This window comes from Tachypleus tridentatus, chromosome 8, assembly GCF_004210375.1.
Source record: "Tachypleus tridentatus isolate NWPU-2018 chromosome 8, ASM421037v1, whole genome shotgun sequence".
In the NCBI taxonomy this organism is placed as follows: domain Eukaryota; kingdom Metazoa; phylum Arthropoda; class Merostomata; order Xiphosura; family Limulidae; genus Tachypleus; species Tachypleus tridentatus.
In genome coordinates, this window is record NC_134832.1 from 62,649,537 (window position 1) to 62,666,349 (window position 16,813).

Here is a 16,813-nt window from a genome sequence, read left to right on the forward strand (position 1 = left end):
TTATACTAAAAATTATAGTAAAAACTCATAAACAAATTGGCACAAGTTACCTATTGACAAGTGCTCATCAACATTCCATTCTTTCTCCTTCAAATAGAACTCCTGTAGCTTCCCAACTGCTCCTCTGCTTATCAGACGCGAAACCATTGTTAAGGATAACTTTTGGCGATAACTATTTTACTGCAGTAACACGTACCAATTATGTGCGACCGAATATTTAACCTATATGATACATATGCATATAAAAAGCAATATCTCTGTAAATGAGCGTGTGTAGCTAGTTATAAGCTTTGTTTTTCTAAGAGTGTTTTCACTTGTCTCCATAGCAGTAAATAAGACGAAAAACTGCTATTTTAAGTTCTTTATAGCTTTAAGGGGCTCGGCATGGGCAGGTGGTTAGGGCATTCGACTCGGCATCTGAGGTCGCGGGTTCGAATCCCCGTCACACCAAACACGCTCGCTCTTTCAGCTGTGAGGGCGTTATAGAATGGCTCTCAGTCCCACTCTATCTCGGTAAAGGAGTAACCCAAGAGTTGGCGGTGGGTGATGATGACTAGCTGCCTTCTCTCTGGTCTTACACTGATAAATTAGAGACGGCTAGCGAAAATAGCTCTCGTGTTAGCCTTACGTGAAATTCTAAAAAACAAACACAGCTTTAAGAGAAACAACTAACTGAAAATATTATTAGGAAAATTTTAGTTTTCTAACATGTTTTTCTCCTCATTGTTAATATTCATGGTGTTTATTTTGATATCAGTTGTTTAAAAGCTTATTTTATTTTCATAAAGAAGCTGGCCTGGAGAGGCTCAGTGGTTAAGGCAATCTGCGGGTGGCTTGACTGAAACCAGGCACCGAATATGCTCATCCTGCCATTGGAGCATTATAGTATGATGATTAATCTCACTATTTGTCGGTAAAGAGTATTCTAAGAATTTACGATGGGAAGTGTTGACTAAAAATCTTCCCTCTAGTCAAAATTAGGTACGGCTAGTGTATATAGCCCTCGGGTAGTTTTGCGCGAAATTAAACAATAACAGTATAAAAAAAACTTATTAACTTCATTTTTGCATTTATTAATATTGTTTTCACACTTGAAACCTAAACACAGTTTTCATAAAATGTAGCATACCGTTCCTTACGAATACAAGTCATAATTTTATTTTAGGCTGCCTGGGGTGGAGGCTGTCTATTGTCGCAAAAATACAAGTCTCGTCTGGCTGGCATCGAAAGGTATTGTATTGTTGTTGTTTTAAACAACACCAATAATTACATGTACAGATATTAAAACAATAGGTAAAAATAATACTCGTGAAAACAAAATTTCTGATACCTGAAAACTAACGGTTAAAATATAATTTGCTTAATAAAATCAAGTCACAAATAATACGACGTTTTAATTCTTAAGAAAGAATCCATTTTTTTAAGTGTTTATTTATTTTGGTAAATAAATGATTTCTATTTGCTAAAGTTTCCAACTGAAGGTTTCAGAAAGATGTGATTTATAGCCGTTCTTTATTTAGAGTTTTATCTTAAACTTCCTTATGTTGTTTTCAATTAAAGCAAAAGAAAACGGAGACTTATGTTTTATTCCAATGAATTTTAGGCTTTGGAACAGCAATAAAAAAACTATTCTGTTACTAATGACTGCTTGAAGATTCCTGACAATGTTACAGACCAGGCCCGCCATGGCCAGGTGGACTCGACTTGCAATCTGAGGGTCGCAGGTTCGAATCCCTGTCACACCAAACATGCTCGTTCTTTCAGCTGTGAGGGCGTCATGATGTTACGGTCAATCCCACTATTTGTTGGTAAAAGAATAGCCCAAGAGTTGGCGGTGGGTGTTGTTGACTAGCTGCCTTTCCTCTAGTCTTACACTGCAAAATTAGGGACGGCTAGTGCAAATAGCTCTCGTGTAGCTTTGCGTGAAATTTAAAAACAAACAAACTTTCCAGACTAAAAATAAGCATCAACACGAAGACTGAAACGTCATCAGTACTAATAATCCCCTAGCGGTTTTTTCACGTACTTATTTCCAATTAAATATTTATTTATACAGAACAGTTACAAATACCTTTTACCAAATGATGAAGTTTCTTAGTTTGTTTTTTTTACCACAGTAATAAGCCTCAACCTTATCTAGCATGTTGTTCCAGTAAAAAAAAATTCTTCGTATAACGTATTAATAATAAATTAATGATGGATGATAAAATTAAAATAAACAACTTGTGTTAATACCTTTAAGATCTGATTAGTAAATTGATTAATTAAAATTTATAATAATTACAATTCAATCGCTTACTCTGGTTCCTAGTATAACAGTTGTTGTTCAGGAAAACTAATAACGACATGTATATCGCTTAGACTATTATTATGTCTTTCATGTCCAAGCCGGCCTGTTGAATTTTGGTACTTTCGAAGGGCCTATTCGGCATTGGATGTGACATACGAAATGTGTTTGACATATTATAACATATTGTCCTTTACTTTCACTCAAGGATCCTTAGAAATATCAAAGACATTCTAAATATAAATGACTTGAGTTTGGGCATTGAAGACATTTCAATTAAAGTACTATATAGACTTTAAGTACGACAACAGAGTATCTCATTGTTGAAAATTCTTTATAATTATTTTAAAATAGAGTTCAGTGTATATCTTATCCTAAAGAAATACACTTTTTTATATATAAGCTATATTTTTATACCCTCCGGATTCAGATCTCAGTCAGTTATTTGGAATCCACACAAGTTGATGGGTTCGCTGCTACAGTGTTCAACTGTTCACTTCAAGGAGGATGTAAGTACTAAAGACTGAATTCAACGCATATTCGATTTACAATAACTTCAAGTGCGTTGCATATGCAACTGTATTTCGTATTATTCAGATAGGACCCCATGGTAGCAAACACTTTGTCGTACTAGAAGCTTAACACAATCAACGTAAAATATGCTTCATCGTATACTTGGTACTAACAAGTCATGTTTCAGTGCTATAACGTATGAACACTAAATATGATAAAGCATTATTTATTAAAATATTGGTGAAGTTTTATACAAAACCTTACCAACTAATTTAAAGTTTCCATAAGCTCCAGGAAATAAAAAAAACATCATGAAACTTTTAGCTACTGAATCACCTGACACAATAACAATCAAGATATTAGTTTTAAGTAAAAATTACTAGACAATATCAAATAAATATTATCCAACATTAAGTTACCGGGTAAAATATAGCTTAAAAATTACTCAAAGATGGAGCTCAAAACAGTTGTAAAATAATAAATAAATGTATTTCCGTTGAATTAATTAATTAATTATATATATATAAATCATCAAAGATTTTTTATCTGAAGTTATAGAACAAATAGAATGTTTTTATTCTTTTCAATAGGGTCTTCTCATTAGCTGTAATATGTTGTGCGCAGATTATTTGTTCCAACAAGACAAGCATTATGACGTCACTTACGACACTGGAGACAAGGTTATACAGTGTGGTCGGCATAATGACATTTTCAAGCTCTGGCTGATGTGGCAGTCAAAGGTAGCTCAATATTACTTGTTGTAAGTTACTAAACTCATGGGTAGTATCTTCGAACCTAGGTATTAAAGCCTAGTGAACGACTCTCTTCAAATGAATTTCAAGAAATATATTGAACAAATTTAGGCTAAGAATGTATAACGACAGTTTAGTTTAACTGTTTTCACTGTGAAGTTTACAGCTAAACAATCCTTCCAGTGCCTGGTTTGTAATTAGATAAATAACACAAAAGCCAATGTTTTAATATTTCGTTACTTATTTAAATCTTGAAATTAGCAAACTTTAGGAAGTTTAAGAGGGGATACCTTCTACTCTTTGTAGTACAAAGTTCTCAAGTCATATGGCAGTATCCTAGAAAGAAAGATCTATGTGATATGGCAGTGAAACGATTTGAACTTAAGGATTAAATAATACAGTGTTGAGGAAAATCAGAAGAGAAATATCTCCTGTACATCACTACTAAAACGTGTAGTTTCAAATTATTTGGCGATGTAAACAATGGCCCTGAGGTTACTTACCACTTGCTCAGATCACATAAACAGTTTACTTCGTGTGATACAAAGACTGTTGTCTACATCTTTGTATTTATAAAACACAAAGCCGATATAAAACAATTATGAAACATACATTAACGTGAATAAAATAGAGAAACTTTAGTTTCTTATCGTTTTGCTCTCTTCCCTCATTTTCTCAAAATTTGAATGACTACAGTAAAACTAAGTAAATAACACTGGTTCCATTAATTTTTACAGTACCACATTAGCAACTTATCAGTGTTTAAAAAGTGAAAGAGATTCACAGAATTCACTTAGTTTTTGGTTGTTTGTTCTTTCTGACAGTTAGAAAATTGAGTATCGAAATGATCCACAAATGAAATAGTAAAGTGTTTATATATTACAAGATGAATCACCTACCTGATACCTAATGATCACGTTGCACAGTTGTAATAAAGTTTCCTTCACTAGCTACTCAAGCCACTTTATGTATTACACCTACTTTACAGATCGTCTGTTTACTTATCATACCACACCTACTTCACATATTGTCTGTTTTCTTTTCATGATACACCTATTTTACAGGTCGCCTGTTTCTTTTATCTTATAACACTTACTTTACAAATCGTCTGTTGCTTTATCATATAACACCTACTTTACAGATTTTCAGCTTTCTTTATCATAATACACCAACGTTATAAAACTTCTGTATTGTTATAATATTACTCCTACTTCAAAAATCCTCAGTTATCTTTATCACAATACGCCAACTTTATAAAACTTCTGTATTGTTATCATATTACTCCTATCATACTACACCTACTTTATAAATCTTCTGCATTGTTATCATATTACTCCTACTTCACATATCGTCTGTTTTCTTATCATGACACACCTACTTTATAAAACTTCTGTATTGTTATCATATTACTCCTACTTTACAAATCCTCAGTTTTCTTTATCATACTACACCAATTTTATAAAAATTCTGCATTGTTATCATATTACACCTACTTTACAAATCCTCAGCTTTCTTTATCATACTACACCAACTTTATAAATCTTCTGCATTGTTATCATATTACTCCTACTTCACAAATCCTCAGTTTTATTTATCATACTACACAAACTTTATAAAACTTCTGTATTGTTATAATATTACTCCTACTTTACAAATCCTCAGCTTTCTTTATCATACTACACCAACTTTATAAAACTTCTGTTTTGTTATCATATTACTCCTACTTTAAAAATCCTCAGCTTTCTTTATCATACTACACCAACTTTATAAAACTTCTGTATTGTTATCATATTACTCCTACTTCACAAATCCTCAGTTTTCTTTATCATACTACACCTACTTTATAAAACTTCTGTATTGTTATCATATTACTTCTACTTTAAAAATCCTCAGTTTTCTTTATCATGATACACCAACTTTATAAAACTTCTGTATTGTTATCATATTACTCCTACTTCACATATCGTCTGTTTTCTTATCATGATACACCTACTTTATAAATCTTCTGTTTTGTTATCATATTACTCCTACTTTACAAATCCTCAGCTTTCTTTATCATACTACACCTACTTTATAAAACTTCTGTTTTGTTATCATATTACTCCTACTTTAAAAATCCTCAGTTTTCTTTATCATGATACACCAACTTTATAAAACTTCTGTTTTGTTATCATATTACTCCTACTTCACATATCGTCTGTTTTCTTATCATGATACACCTACTTTATAAATCTTCTGTTTTGTTATCATATTACTCCTACTTCACAGATTTTCAGCTTTCTTATCATACTACACCTACTTTATATGTAGTCTGTTTTATTACTTATCACTGTGGTAAAAGTTGACTTTTCTTTCCGGACTATAGTGATATGAAACAAGACATAAACGATGTTGATTTTTATTTGCCGATAATTTTGTTAATATTAAGGCAATTTACTTGTATTATGTCATATCAATAAAGTATCTCCGTCGATTCTGACTTTACTTTGGTTTCTGCTCTTTAACAATAGTGAGTAATATAATATTAAAGAAAAAGACATGTTTAATTTTTAAACAACAACTAGAAATTTAAGCTATTAATATGTTAACTTTTTTATAGGGCATGAAAGGATACGAAAAGCATATTGACCACTTGTTTGACATGGCCCAGTAAGTATATCAACACATGTATTTAATAATTATTTCAAATAATATTATTTTAAAGTTATGCAGGCGTAAAAATAAAATTCAAAATTCAAATTCAGAGAAATATACAATACAAATAGTGAATAAACCGACGGGAATTATTTATTTTTTGGAACGGAACGGAATCATACAAGGTATTAACAGATATATCTTAGAATTCTTTGACACGTTACCTGCAACTTTTTAATAAGTTATATGTTAAAAGTTAAAACTTAAATAAAATGTTTATTTGTCCCACTACAAATCTTTTAAAACTTATGTTTTACTACGTTACTAGAAGTACTTTATTAGAGATTACTTGCAAATATAATCTACGACTTTCAAAAGCACAAACCATAAATGTTTTATATTTTATTCACAAAACATTATTTAGGAAAGAACAATCTTACTCACAAACATTCTGTGTTTTCAAGTTTTATTTTCTCTTTTTAATACAGGTGTAAATTTGTAGGTTATTATAAATTAAATGATATGGCAGCTAAGCCTCTTTGAACTTGAGCAAGAAAATGGAAAGAGTAAAACCAGTAAAACCGATTCTTTCATTCCCTGGCTTAAAAATTAAAAGTTATTTGTTATACGACCAATACATTTTTGTTTGATCATTTCTAAACATTTACTATTACGTTTAGAAATAAATATTTAAATAATGTTAAAACATCATTATTTTGTTCACGTGTACAAGATTTGTTGTGGAACAAAATGCGCATGTGCATAACATTTATTAGAATTTTAAAGACAGGCACGGCTTAGTAGTTAACGTACCGGGCTGCATACCTCATGGTCTATGGTTCGAAGTATGATATCACTGAACACGCTTTACACTTCATTTGTGGGTTTGTTATAAGGTGATAGGGAATCTCGTTATTCGGTTCCAGGGTTTCAGGCACTGCTAACTTGCTACCTATCCTTGGGTCAGTAGTTTAAAATTAGGAACAGTTATACCTAAACCCTAGCGGTCTCTGTTATGGCCATTCAACCCTTGTGTGTACAAATAATGAAGTATATTTTCAATTTTTCAATGATTATTCGTTTTTGTATATCCTATCTCGTGTATTTTCTGTTATAGATATGCATATACATTTGTTTTTCTGGACTATTTGTTTACTCGTAAGAATTTTATATCGCTGTTTCATTTCACTATTAAATTATAATTATCAGTAAAGCACAAGTAAACGAAGCTTTAATTCATGTTGTTAAACTAAACATTCTTGCATCAGAGTCTTGATATTATTTTCACGAACTCTTGGCCACAGGGTGTGTGTTTTATCATAGCAAAGCCAAATCGGACTATCACCTTGTCTACCGAAGAGAATAGAACAATTGATTTTAGTTTTCTAAATTCGAAGTTACACCACTACTGTCCCACCGGCATTGTTTAATCCTTTTTCAATTTTTTTATGGACATAATCTACACTTAAACCGACAAGAATATTCTGTAATTTTAACCTAACCCTAAAACAACAATATATTTGTTAATTATTCTTGTAATTATACGTTTAACATAAAACTAACATATTTTTTTAGTTATATGGTGAAAAAAATAAAGGAAAGAGGCGATAGGTTTTACATGGTGTTAGAAGAGGTGAGTTTTTTGGTACTTTTCCTCTCGTTTTGCCCAATTTTTTTCTTTAGTATAAAAAATAAGATTGTTTGTCTTTAAACAAGAAACATCAACTTTTTCGTTTGATCGAACAGAAACAAATTCATTTTTATGTTTCTGAGAACTTATTCACCCATTTTTTTCGCATTTTCTTTTCATATTTTATTCTGGTTTCTTCATTAAAAACATTCTGTACCGAGAGTATAGTTTTTAAGGCCTAGATGCACGCCATTGCTTTTCTTATATGTAATAATGTATACTTTTACACAGTGTTCTTGGTTTCTACTTTTTGCTAAACGCTAGCTCACACTCTCTTTAGTTTTGCGCTTTTATATTTGATTAATCCGAATTGTTTAAAATATGTACATGTATTTTAAGTTACATTAATCCATGTGTTGTCTATTTCAGAAAATGCTCTATTTTTATTTGTCGTTGTGCTGTTCTTTACATTTTCGGTTAGACTAGCTACCTAGGTGGGTGATGATGACTAGCTACCTTCCCTCTAGTCTTACACTGCTAAATTAAGAACTGCTAGCGCAGATAGCCCTCGAGTAGCTTTGCGCGAAATTCAAAACAAACCATAGTTTTATTTTGTTACCATTATATGTATTTTAACCAACCCTTTCTCTCTATGTTCTCTATTATTTGTGTTCTAGCCAGACTCAGCTCCATATCTGTAAGATTGCACATGTTTTATGTAGCTTCCTTTTTATATCTGCACTATTCGTGTGTTCTCTCTAATATTCACATTACTATTTATACTTTAATCTAACTTTATCTTCTATTTTGTGTATTCTAATATACGTGATCTCCATATCTTTATTTGTCTCTTTATTTTAGCCTGAGTTTTCTATATATCTGTACTATTATTTCTATATATCTTGTCTCTATATTTGCACTATTCTGTGTCAAAATCTATTTTTCCTTTGCATTTGCCTTATTCTAAGTATTATTTTACTTGCACTATTATATGTATTCTAAACTACCTAATATCTATAATTGCACTATTATATATATTATAATCTACCCTATCTCTATCCTTGTAATATTAAGTCTACTCTAAGTGTACCTTCTCTCCCCACCTACACTATAATTTGTATTCTTATGCACTTTTCTTCTATGTTTGCACTATTCTATGAACTGTTACTTACCTTACCTCTATTGCGATACTATTCTATACGTTTTAACCCTATAGTTTTACTTGTGCCTTGACTTTCTCTGGTTACAATTTTTTTTACCATGCTTACGTGAACTTTTAAAATCGACTTTAGTTACTGTAAATGTGAAGTTACCATAAACATTGAATAAAATTGATAGCCAAAGAGTGATTTTAAAGTAGTTTAACGGTTAAATCTTTATTACAGCCTGAGTGTGTGAACGTTAGTTTCTGGTATGTCCCTCCTAGCCTCAGAAAATTACCTCATAACAGGGAAAGAGAAATCAAACTCGGCCAGGTAAGAAATTGCTTCTATTTTACTTCTCAGAACATCTATTGTGAAATCATGTAAAATCGTGTTTGAGATATAAATTAACTCAAAAAGCGAAAGTTCATTTTTACGGTTTAAACTCTAAACACTGGTAAAACATAAGACATCAATATGACAAAAAAAGTTTGATAAAATTATATGAGCTGTAGAAGTTGTTTTCTTTCCCATTCGTTTTAATTTGTCCACGAGAAGCAGTAACATATAGAACACAAAAGCTAAATCTGATTTTGTTTACGTACCTATGATTTTGAATATAAAATGAGAAACTTAGAGGAATGTAGAAAAAAATCTAATAATTACTTTTGTTGCCTTCTATAAAATATTTCCTTTCATCAGTGTGTTCACATTTAAATTAATATATTATATATATATATATACACAGACATTCTAGTATCAGTTGTAAATGAACAGAATACCTGCGTCACAAACTAGTAATCAAAATAACATTATGTAATTAATCATAATTTCACTTGCATCACTCTGTACAGATTTCAATAAACATAAGTAACTTTACCAACAGATAACTTTTCAAAAGTAATTCTGAGCTAATTTCAATATATAAACTTGATGGAAGACAGCTGTCATTTCATTAACATATAATTTTAAGCTATTCCGTCTGCCCTGGATATTTCGTTTGCTTGACAGTTTTTATCTATTATATTTTAATTTCACCATTAAGATTTCGTTGTTTGTTTTTAGCAGCGCAAAAGTGGGCTACCTGCTGTGTCCATTTCGGGTAATCGAACCCCAGATTTTAGCTTTGTAAGTCCATAGACTTACCGCTGTCCTACGGAGGAACACACTATTAGGTTCTTACCTCTGAAACTACTCCTAGATAGCTTACAAGACATTTAAAATAGTTTAATGAAATTAATCCAATTAACCATAATATTTTTCTTTGTATAATAATCAGATTTTAGAAGCTGCAATTCTGTCTTCGTCCTGCATATCCTGTGTTATGACGAACAAACGTAAATTAAGGTGAACGTATGTAATTGGCTTAATGTATTACACGTCGGTATGCATGCACTTCACTAGTTGTTACAAGATCTTCCCAAATATAAGGGGAAATACACAAAAATATGCAGAAAGTTTACATAAATAACTGAAAAGAAACTTAGAAATTCTGCATAAACCTAAAGAGCTTATTTTATGTTTAAATAGAGGAATAATGGTGTATTAGAAAAACATACAAATCAAGTAGACATAACTAACAAACAATTTATGAGTAGAATATTTTCAATTTGATGCAAGAACAATTTTGTCTTTAAAACGAAATATGAATAATTATAATTTATCCTTAGACTATAAATAATTACATATATTTTTGTAACTAATAATTTAACATAATTTCCAATAATTTGGTTTACGAATTATTTAAAGCTCTTTTCTTGTTTCTCTGCTGTATTTCTTTGTATTTATGCTGTTTAATATTGCAAAATAAACTAACCATTGTAACCAATCAGAGTAGTTTACTGCTTGAACTGCCAAGTCTTTCTTTCTCATTCTCTCTCTCTCAGCCAGTCACAAGAAAAAGTAACCTCACAAAAACCATCTTTCTCTCATTTTGTTTTTATGGCTGTCTTAACGGTCAAACAAGTTTCGTTCTTATGTTACGTTTAATTCCCTTTCTATTTTCCTGGCATGGCCTAGCGCGTTAAGGCGTGCGCTTCGTAATCTGAGGGTCGCGGGTTCGCGCCCGAGTCGTGCCAAACATGCTCGCCCTCCCAGCCGTGAGGGCGTTATAATGTGACGGTCAATACTACTATTCGTTGTTAAAAAGAGTAGCCCAAGAGTTAGCGGTGGGTGGTGATGACTAGCTGCCTTCCTTCTAGTCTTACACTACTAAATTAGGGACGGCTAGCACAGATAGCCCTCGAGTAGCTTTGTGCGAAATTTCAAAAACCAAACCTTTCGATTTTCGTTCGCTCTTTCTGTCTATTAACACATGCACGTTCATATATAAATGTAAGAAATAATTATATCTATAACAGTGGATTTATTTATTAACCAATTTTTAACTTAATATAACAATATCTAATATAACGCGCAGAGTAGCAGAAGCCATGAACAGGGTTCTTCGTTTATCCAACATAGCGCGTAGAGTGACAGAAGCCATCAATAGGGTTCTTCGTTTATCTAACATAGTGCGTAGAGTGACAGAAGCCATCAATAGGGTTCTTCGTTTATCTAACATAGTGCGTACAGTAGCAGAAGCCATCAATAGGGTTCTTCGTTTCTTTATTTTTTGTTATCTGCCTTCCTTTTAAAAGATTTTGCACTTATTCGATTTCTTAATTAGCCTTAAGAGAAAGCTACTAATTGCAGTGAACAGCTACAAACAGTTTCATGTAGTTTTAGTAGTCTACGAGGAATTCAATTGTCTGAGAGATTTTGGACTATTCTCTATCCGTGACTTTGTCTTTTTTTTCAGCGACATGCATGCTGAAACATATGACTGAGTTTCAGAGATATGGTTGTACTCGCAACAAGGGGTTACACCAAATTCTCAAACTTTTGTTAGATCCAAGGAAGAATTAAAAAAATGGTTTGGTTTATTTTGAATTTCGCGCAAAACTACACGAGGGCTATCTGCGCTAGCCGTTCCTAATTTTGCAGTGAAAGACTAGAGAGAAGGCAACTAGTCAGCACCACCCACCGCCAACTCTTCGGCTACATTTTTACCGGCAAATAGTGGGATTGACAGTAACATTATAACGCCCCCACGGCTGATAGAGCGAACATGTTTGGTGTAACGGGGTTTCGAACCCTCGACTCTCAGATTACGAGTCGAGCACTCTAACCACCTGGCCATGCCGGGCCCAAAAGTGAAAGAACAAATAGACACCAGAAGAAGGAAAATGGTATCTTAGACTTTTATTATTATAAAATAGTTTGAAATTCATGTAAACAGTTCCGCTACTTTATAGACATATATATAATTGTCGCTTTTATTTTATTCCACTGACAAATGGTCTAAATAAAAAAAATTCGAGCTGCATTTTAACTTTTGAATTTCAAAAAAGACTACTTTATTTTCTTACTGCACAGGAGTTATTAGACAATAATATCAATGATGCCTATTCTCACTTCCGAACACATATTCAGAGCTAACTGTGGAGCACAATCTAATGTGGATCGTGTTACGTGCGACAATAAATAGTAACACATTCATTATCTCGTTTTTTGTTACTTAACCAACATATGTAATTAAACAAACATACTATTTCCACACACAATAAATGTATGTTAATGACGGAGTCCCCTTTAAAGCACACTTTGTGGCTTGCTTAACTTTTAATGCGTTTCTTACAAACTGTTGTTAATCGCTGTCACATAACTTTGTCCTTAAATATTTACTTGTTCATTTGTTCAGTTGCAAATGCAAACCTTTTTTCACTATAATTGTGGAAACTGGTTCAAATCTGCCACTTTTCACTCACTGATTAATCATGTTTTCTCTCTCTCTCTCTCTCTCTTAGATCACAGCCACTCTGAAAGGAAGGATGATGGACGCTGGCACGTTGATGATTGGTTATCAACCGCTTGGAAATACGCCTAACTTTTTTCGCGCCATAATCTCTAACCCAGGAGTCAAAAAAGAAGACATTAATTTTATGTTGGATGAATTAGAACGTCTTGGACACAATCTATAAAAACGCAGATCTTTTTGCCAAACTGTGTTGTTAGTGTTAAAACATAGGAAAGATTTAATAGTGTGGTTGTTAGAAATGCATATTAAAAGACTAAAGTATTACTCATTCAGTTTCTCATGTGAAATTGAAGTTTTGTTGTTGCTTTATTTGACATTTTTGTGATTATATTTTAGTTTCAGATTTATGTGTGATTTCGATCTTATATCTGACGACCTTTATTCAAAACACGAAACTTTCCATATTATCCTCTGTCTGTATCATCAGACAAAGGTGAGATTAAGTAATTTTGTTTCATAAATGAACACATTCGGTTTCCAAGTTCCTTTTTTATGTGTATTTATGTTCCGAAATAGACCATAGCTGCGAAGGTAAAGTTGCCTTCGCAACTAATTGTAGGTTTTAGGTTATTATTATATTGATTAAGTATTTAATAACCTTGCTGCGAATTAGAAGGTTCATATGAAACAAAACACTTTTTGACATGCTTAATGAACAAGCGTTTTCTGTAGTTTCATATTCTGTTAAGTTGTAATATCGTTAAAAATTACTAACAAGTGTGTGTGTGTGTGTGTAGGTTATAAGTGTCAACACTAGCATGTTAAGAGTTCGATAGTGTAAGTAATGTGAATATTATTAATTGAATAGTTTTAAATGGCCTTGACAGACTATTAAAAACAGGTCTGGCCAACAACTGATCCAAGTCTTCCAGAATCGTCTATAGATAGATATTGTAAGTCAGCGTTATTCCTTGTTGACAGTATATTAACATTGTTTAGGTGTATAACACTATGGATGTGTCTATAGTATGTATGTTTCTATGTGCCAAATTGACCAAACCAAAGACTTTTCTCAGATAAAAAGCATGGTTATTGTTGTTGTTCCATAGTTCTCTCAAAAGTTGAAAGACTAGAATCCGCTGACGAGTAACTGAGATTACTTTAGTGCTAAAATAACAGGATTTGCTGTTATAAAAATAATCTTAAAGAATAAAATATCTAAATATAATGTTAATTTGACAGCTGTTTCTAATGGACGATTTATTTAACAATATTTGATTTAATACATTTTCAACAAGAGGTGTAAATTCTTATTTAAAAACGTTTTGTATTCTCAAAATTCTCAGTTTATTTCTGATGTGAAAAAAAAAGATTTGCAATATGTCTCACTTGAAACTTCTTTGGTTTTGATTTGGAATTATTTTCATTTATTAGTAATTTATGACAAGCGTGTTGTTTTTTTTAATAAATATTTCTACTCTAGGTGCCATATTTCTTAAGAGGAATTTCTCTTAGCAATACAAATTAAATTCAAGATGTTTTATTAAATGAAAAACAATGCAAAAATAGCATACGGTTACTATAGAAACCCCTACCGGTAACATAACTTAGAAACAAAAAATAACATACAGTTACTATAAAAATCCCCTACCGGTAACATAACTTAGAAACAAAAAATAGCATACGGTTACTATAGAAACCCCTACCGGTAACATAACTTAGAAACAAAAAATGGCATACGGTTACTATAGAAACCCATACCGGTAATATAACTTAGAAACAAATGTTAATTTCGTCATTCTAAACTTTTACTTAACTTTAAAAAGTCTAAATATAATTTTAGAACCATTTCTATATTTAATTTCTTAAATAAAATGTATTCATAAGGATCAGTCGAAATTTGTTAGTCATTGTATGTCTTTCATTGTTTCTTGAATTGTCGTTCTCAGTGTTAGTTAATATGTAATATGTTGTCAGTAAGTAATTTTGATTTGTAAAAATTATGATTCAATCTTAGTTAAGATGTTTTAAAATGTTAACTTCGGGGCTCTACTTGAAACAGTTAAGTAAAATAAATATCTTCAGTTTATTAATAATATTATTTTACTTGAGACTGCTAGTAAGAAAGGCCATAAAAGTAAAATAGAACTGTACTCAAAGACTAAAATTGCTTACGAACTCCAAAGGGAAGAACCATGACGACGAGGTTTTTTCGAAACAAATAAAACTGAAAGGTAAAACGTTATCGAGTTCTGACTGTTTCAAAGCGGAAGTAACATGTTTTAGATGCGTCCCCAAATGGAAACTGACATTGTAAGTGAGAGATATCTGGTGAAACTTTAATAAAATTTTCTGTAGTGTGTTAGCGTATAAAAATGGTATCGCCCATATAAATACCAAAGGTTATCAAAACGTTGTCGTCCAACGAAACAGTTGTAAGCAGAAAGTTTATTTGTTTAGTAAACAAACAAAATGAGTTTTTATTGTATTTTTGTTGCTGTTTCAATGAGCTATGGCTGTACTAATTGTCGTTCATATTTAGTTTTTACCGTTCTTATAATTTGAGGATACTAAAAGGGAAAACGATACGTTGGCAAAAATGTATGAGAAATAATGATATAAACTGTGTTTGATGCTACAAGTAGCTAGAATTTAGTCAGTTATTTCATACATCCATTAAAACTTCTGAAAGGTCGTAGAATGAAATACAAGTTACAGGTTGTTGTTGATTGTAGATATATATATATATATATGAACTTTTTAGATAATGTTCTCAAGTCTGTTTGGTATTCATGGAAGGGTTGAATAGTTGTTAAAATTATTGTAATTCTTAACATTTTTGACACGAGTGAAACTTTATCAAGATTGTATTTAATTGTTTCTTACAAATTTAACTGTTCATGGTTATTTGTTTTGAGTTATTAAAATATATAGTAATACAACCAAATATTTGTTCGTAAAGACCACTGTCACTATGTGAACAGTTAAGTTTTTTTTCTGAATAATGTTGATAGTTCTTTTTAATATTCATTGTTGTACTGCAATGTTTGAGTTTAAATTTCGCTATAATGGAACACTAGTCAGTCAATATATAATTTATGTTGTAATTAAAAACTTTATTTAAATAAAGCAAGAACTCTGTGTAAATGGGAGATAAGTCAACTAGCAACTTATAATGAAATATGAACAGAAGAAATACTAAGTTGAAATGTTATTTTCTAAAGGATAAATATATAAGATCACAAGAAAGTACTAGTAACATGAGGCTACAGTTAAATAACGACTTGCGAGTTGGGTCCACATGAAATAAAAGTTAAGACAGTTATATTGTATTGGAAAAATAATGAAGCTAACATTGAGTAACAACGTGTAAATTAAATAAATGCTACGTTTATTGTATTATTTCCCAAAAATCCTAAGGAAGTTCCGGTCACAATAAGATAAAATCAGGTAACGAGTCATGAATGAAAGAAATGCAAAAGCTAAATATTGCTTTGCAATAATTATAAAAAATTAACAGGTAGCTAAATGTCAATTTGTAAATATAATATTGAAGTTATACTAAGTCTATGATACTGTTTTCTAACATGTATAAAAATAGTACCAGTAACATGCAGTTAAAATCAAGTAAAAATTAATGAATGGAATGTGGATGCAAGAAATTCTAAGCCTAAATAATGTTTTATAAAAACCCTAAGAAAATAATATGGAGCTTAAATTTAATAATAACTCGTGAATATAATATGAATGGAAAAATGCTCAGCTAATTACTGTTTTGTGAATACCGTAAGAAAGTGCCAATGTGTTATTGTAACTAATATATTGTTGTTTAGTGTTAAAGGTTTATTTTCCTGGTGAATATAGTTAAAATTATTTTAATGTTGATCACACAAAACTACATTGAAAACAACAATAGTCATAACAATCTGTCACACAGTAACATTCCTGAACATCACAGGTATTGTTACATCAGTATTAAATAGCATTTGGAAATCATTGTAATTTAAATTCGGTGTACAATAGAAACGTTGTAGAAAATGTGTATTTCTACCCTTT

The 16,813-nt window shown here is 31.4% G+C and overlaps 1 protein-coding gene across 1 annotated transcript in view; it reads left to right on the forward strand.

Annotated features, from left to right (window-relative positions):
- Nucleotides 1–16,215, forward strand: part of LOC143222508 (glutamate decarboxylase-like) — an 81,003-nt gene extending 64,788 nt beyond the window's left edge. Inside the window, exons 8-14 of the mRNA XM_076449110.1 lie at nucleotides 1,166–1,230; nucleotides 2,718–2,796; nucleotides 3,391–3,540; nucleotides 6,152–6,201; nucleotides 7,762–7,819; nucleotides 9,202–9,291; nucleotides 12,807–16,215. Coding sequence (XP_076305225.1) covers nucleotides 1,166–1,230; nucleotides 2,718–2,796; nucleotides 3,391–3,540; nucleotides 6,152–6,201; nucleotides 7,762–7,819; nucleotides 9,202–9,291; nucleotides 12,807–12,980 — 666 coding nt within the window. The 3' untranslated portion in view covers nucleotides 12,981–16,215. The remainder of the gene's footprint in view (nucleotides 1–1,165; nucleotides 1,231–2,717; nucleotides 2,797–3,390; nucleotides 3,541–6,151; nucleotides 6,202–7,761; nucleotides 7,820–9,201; nucleotides 9,292–12,806) is intronic.
- The last annotated feature ends 598 nt before the right edge of the window (nucleotides 16,216–16,813 follow it).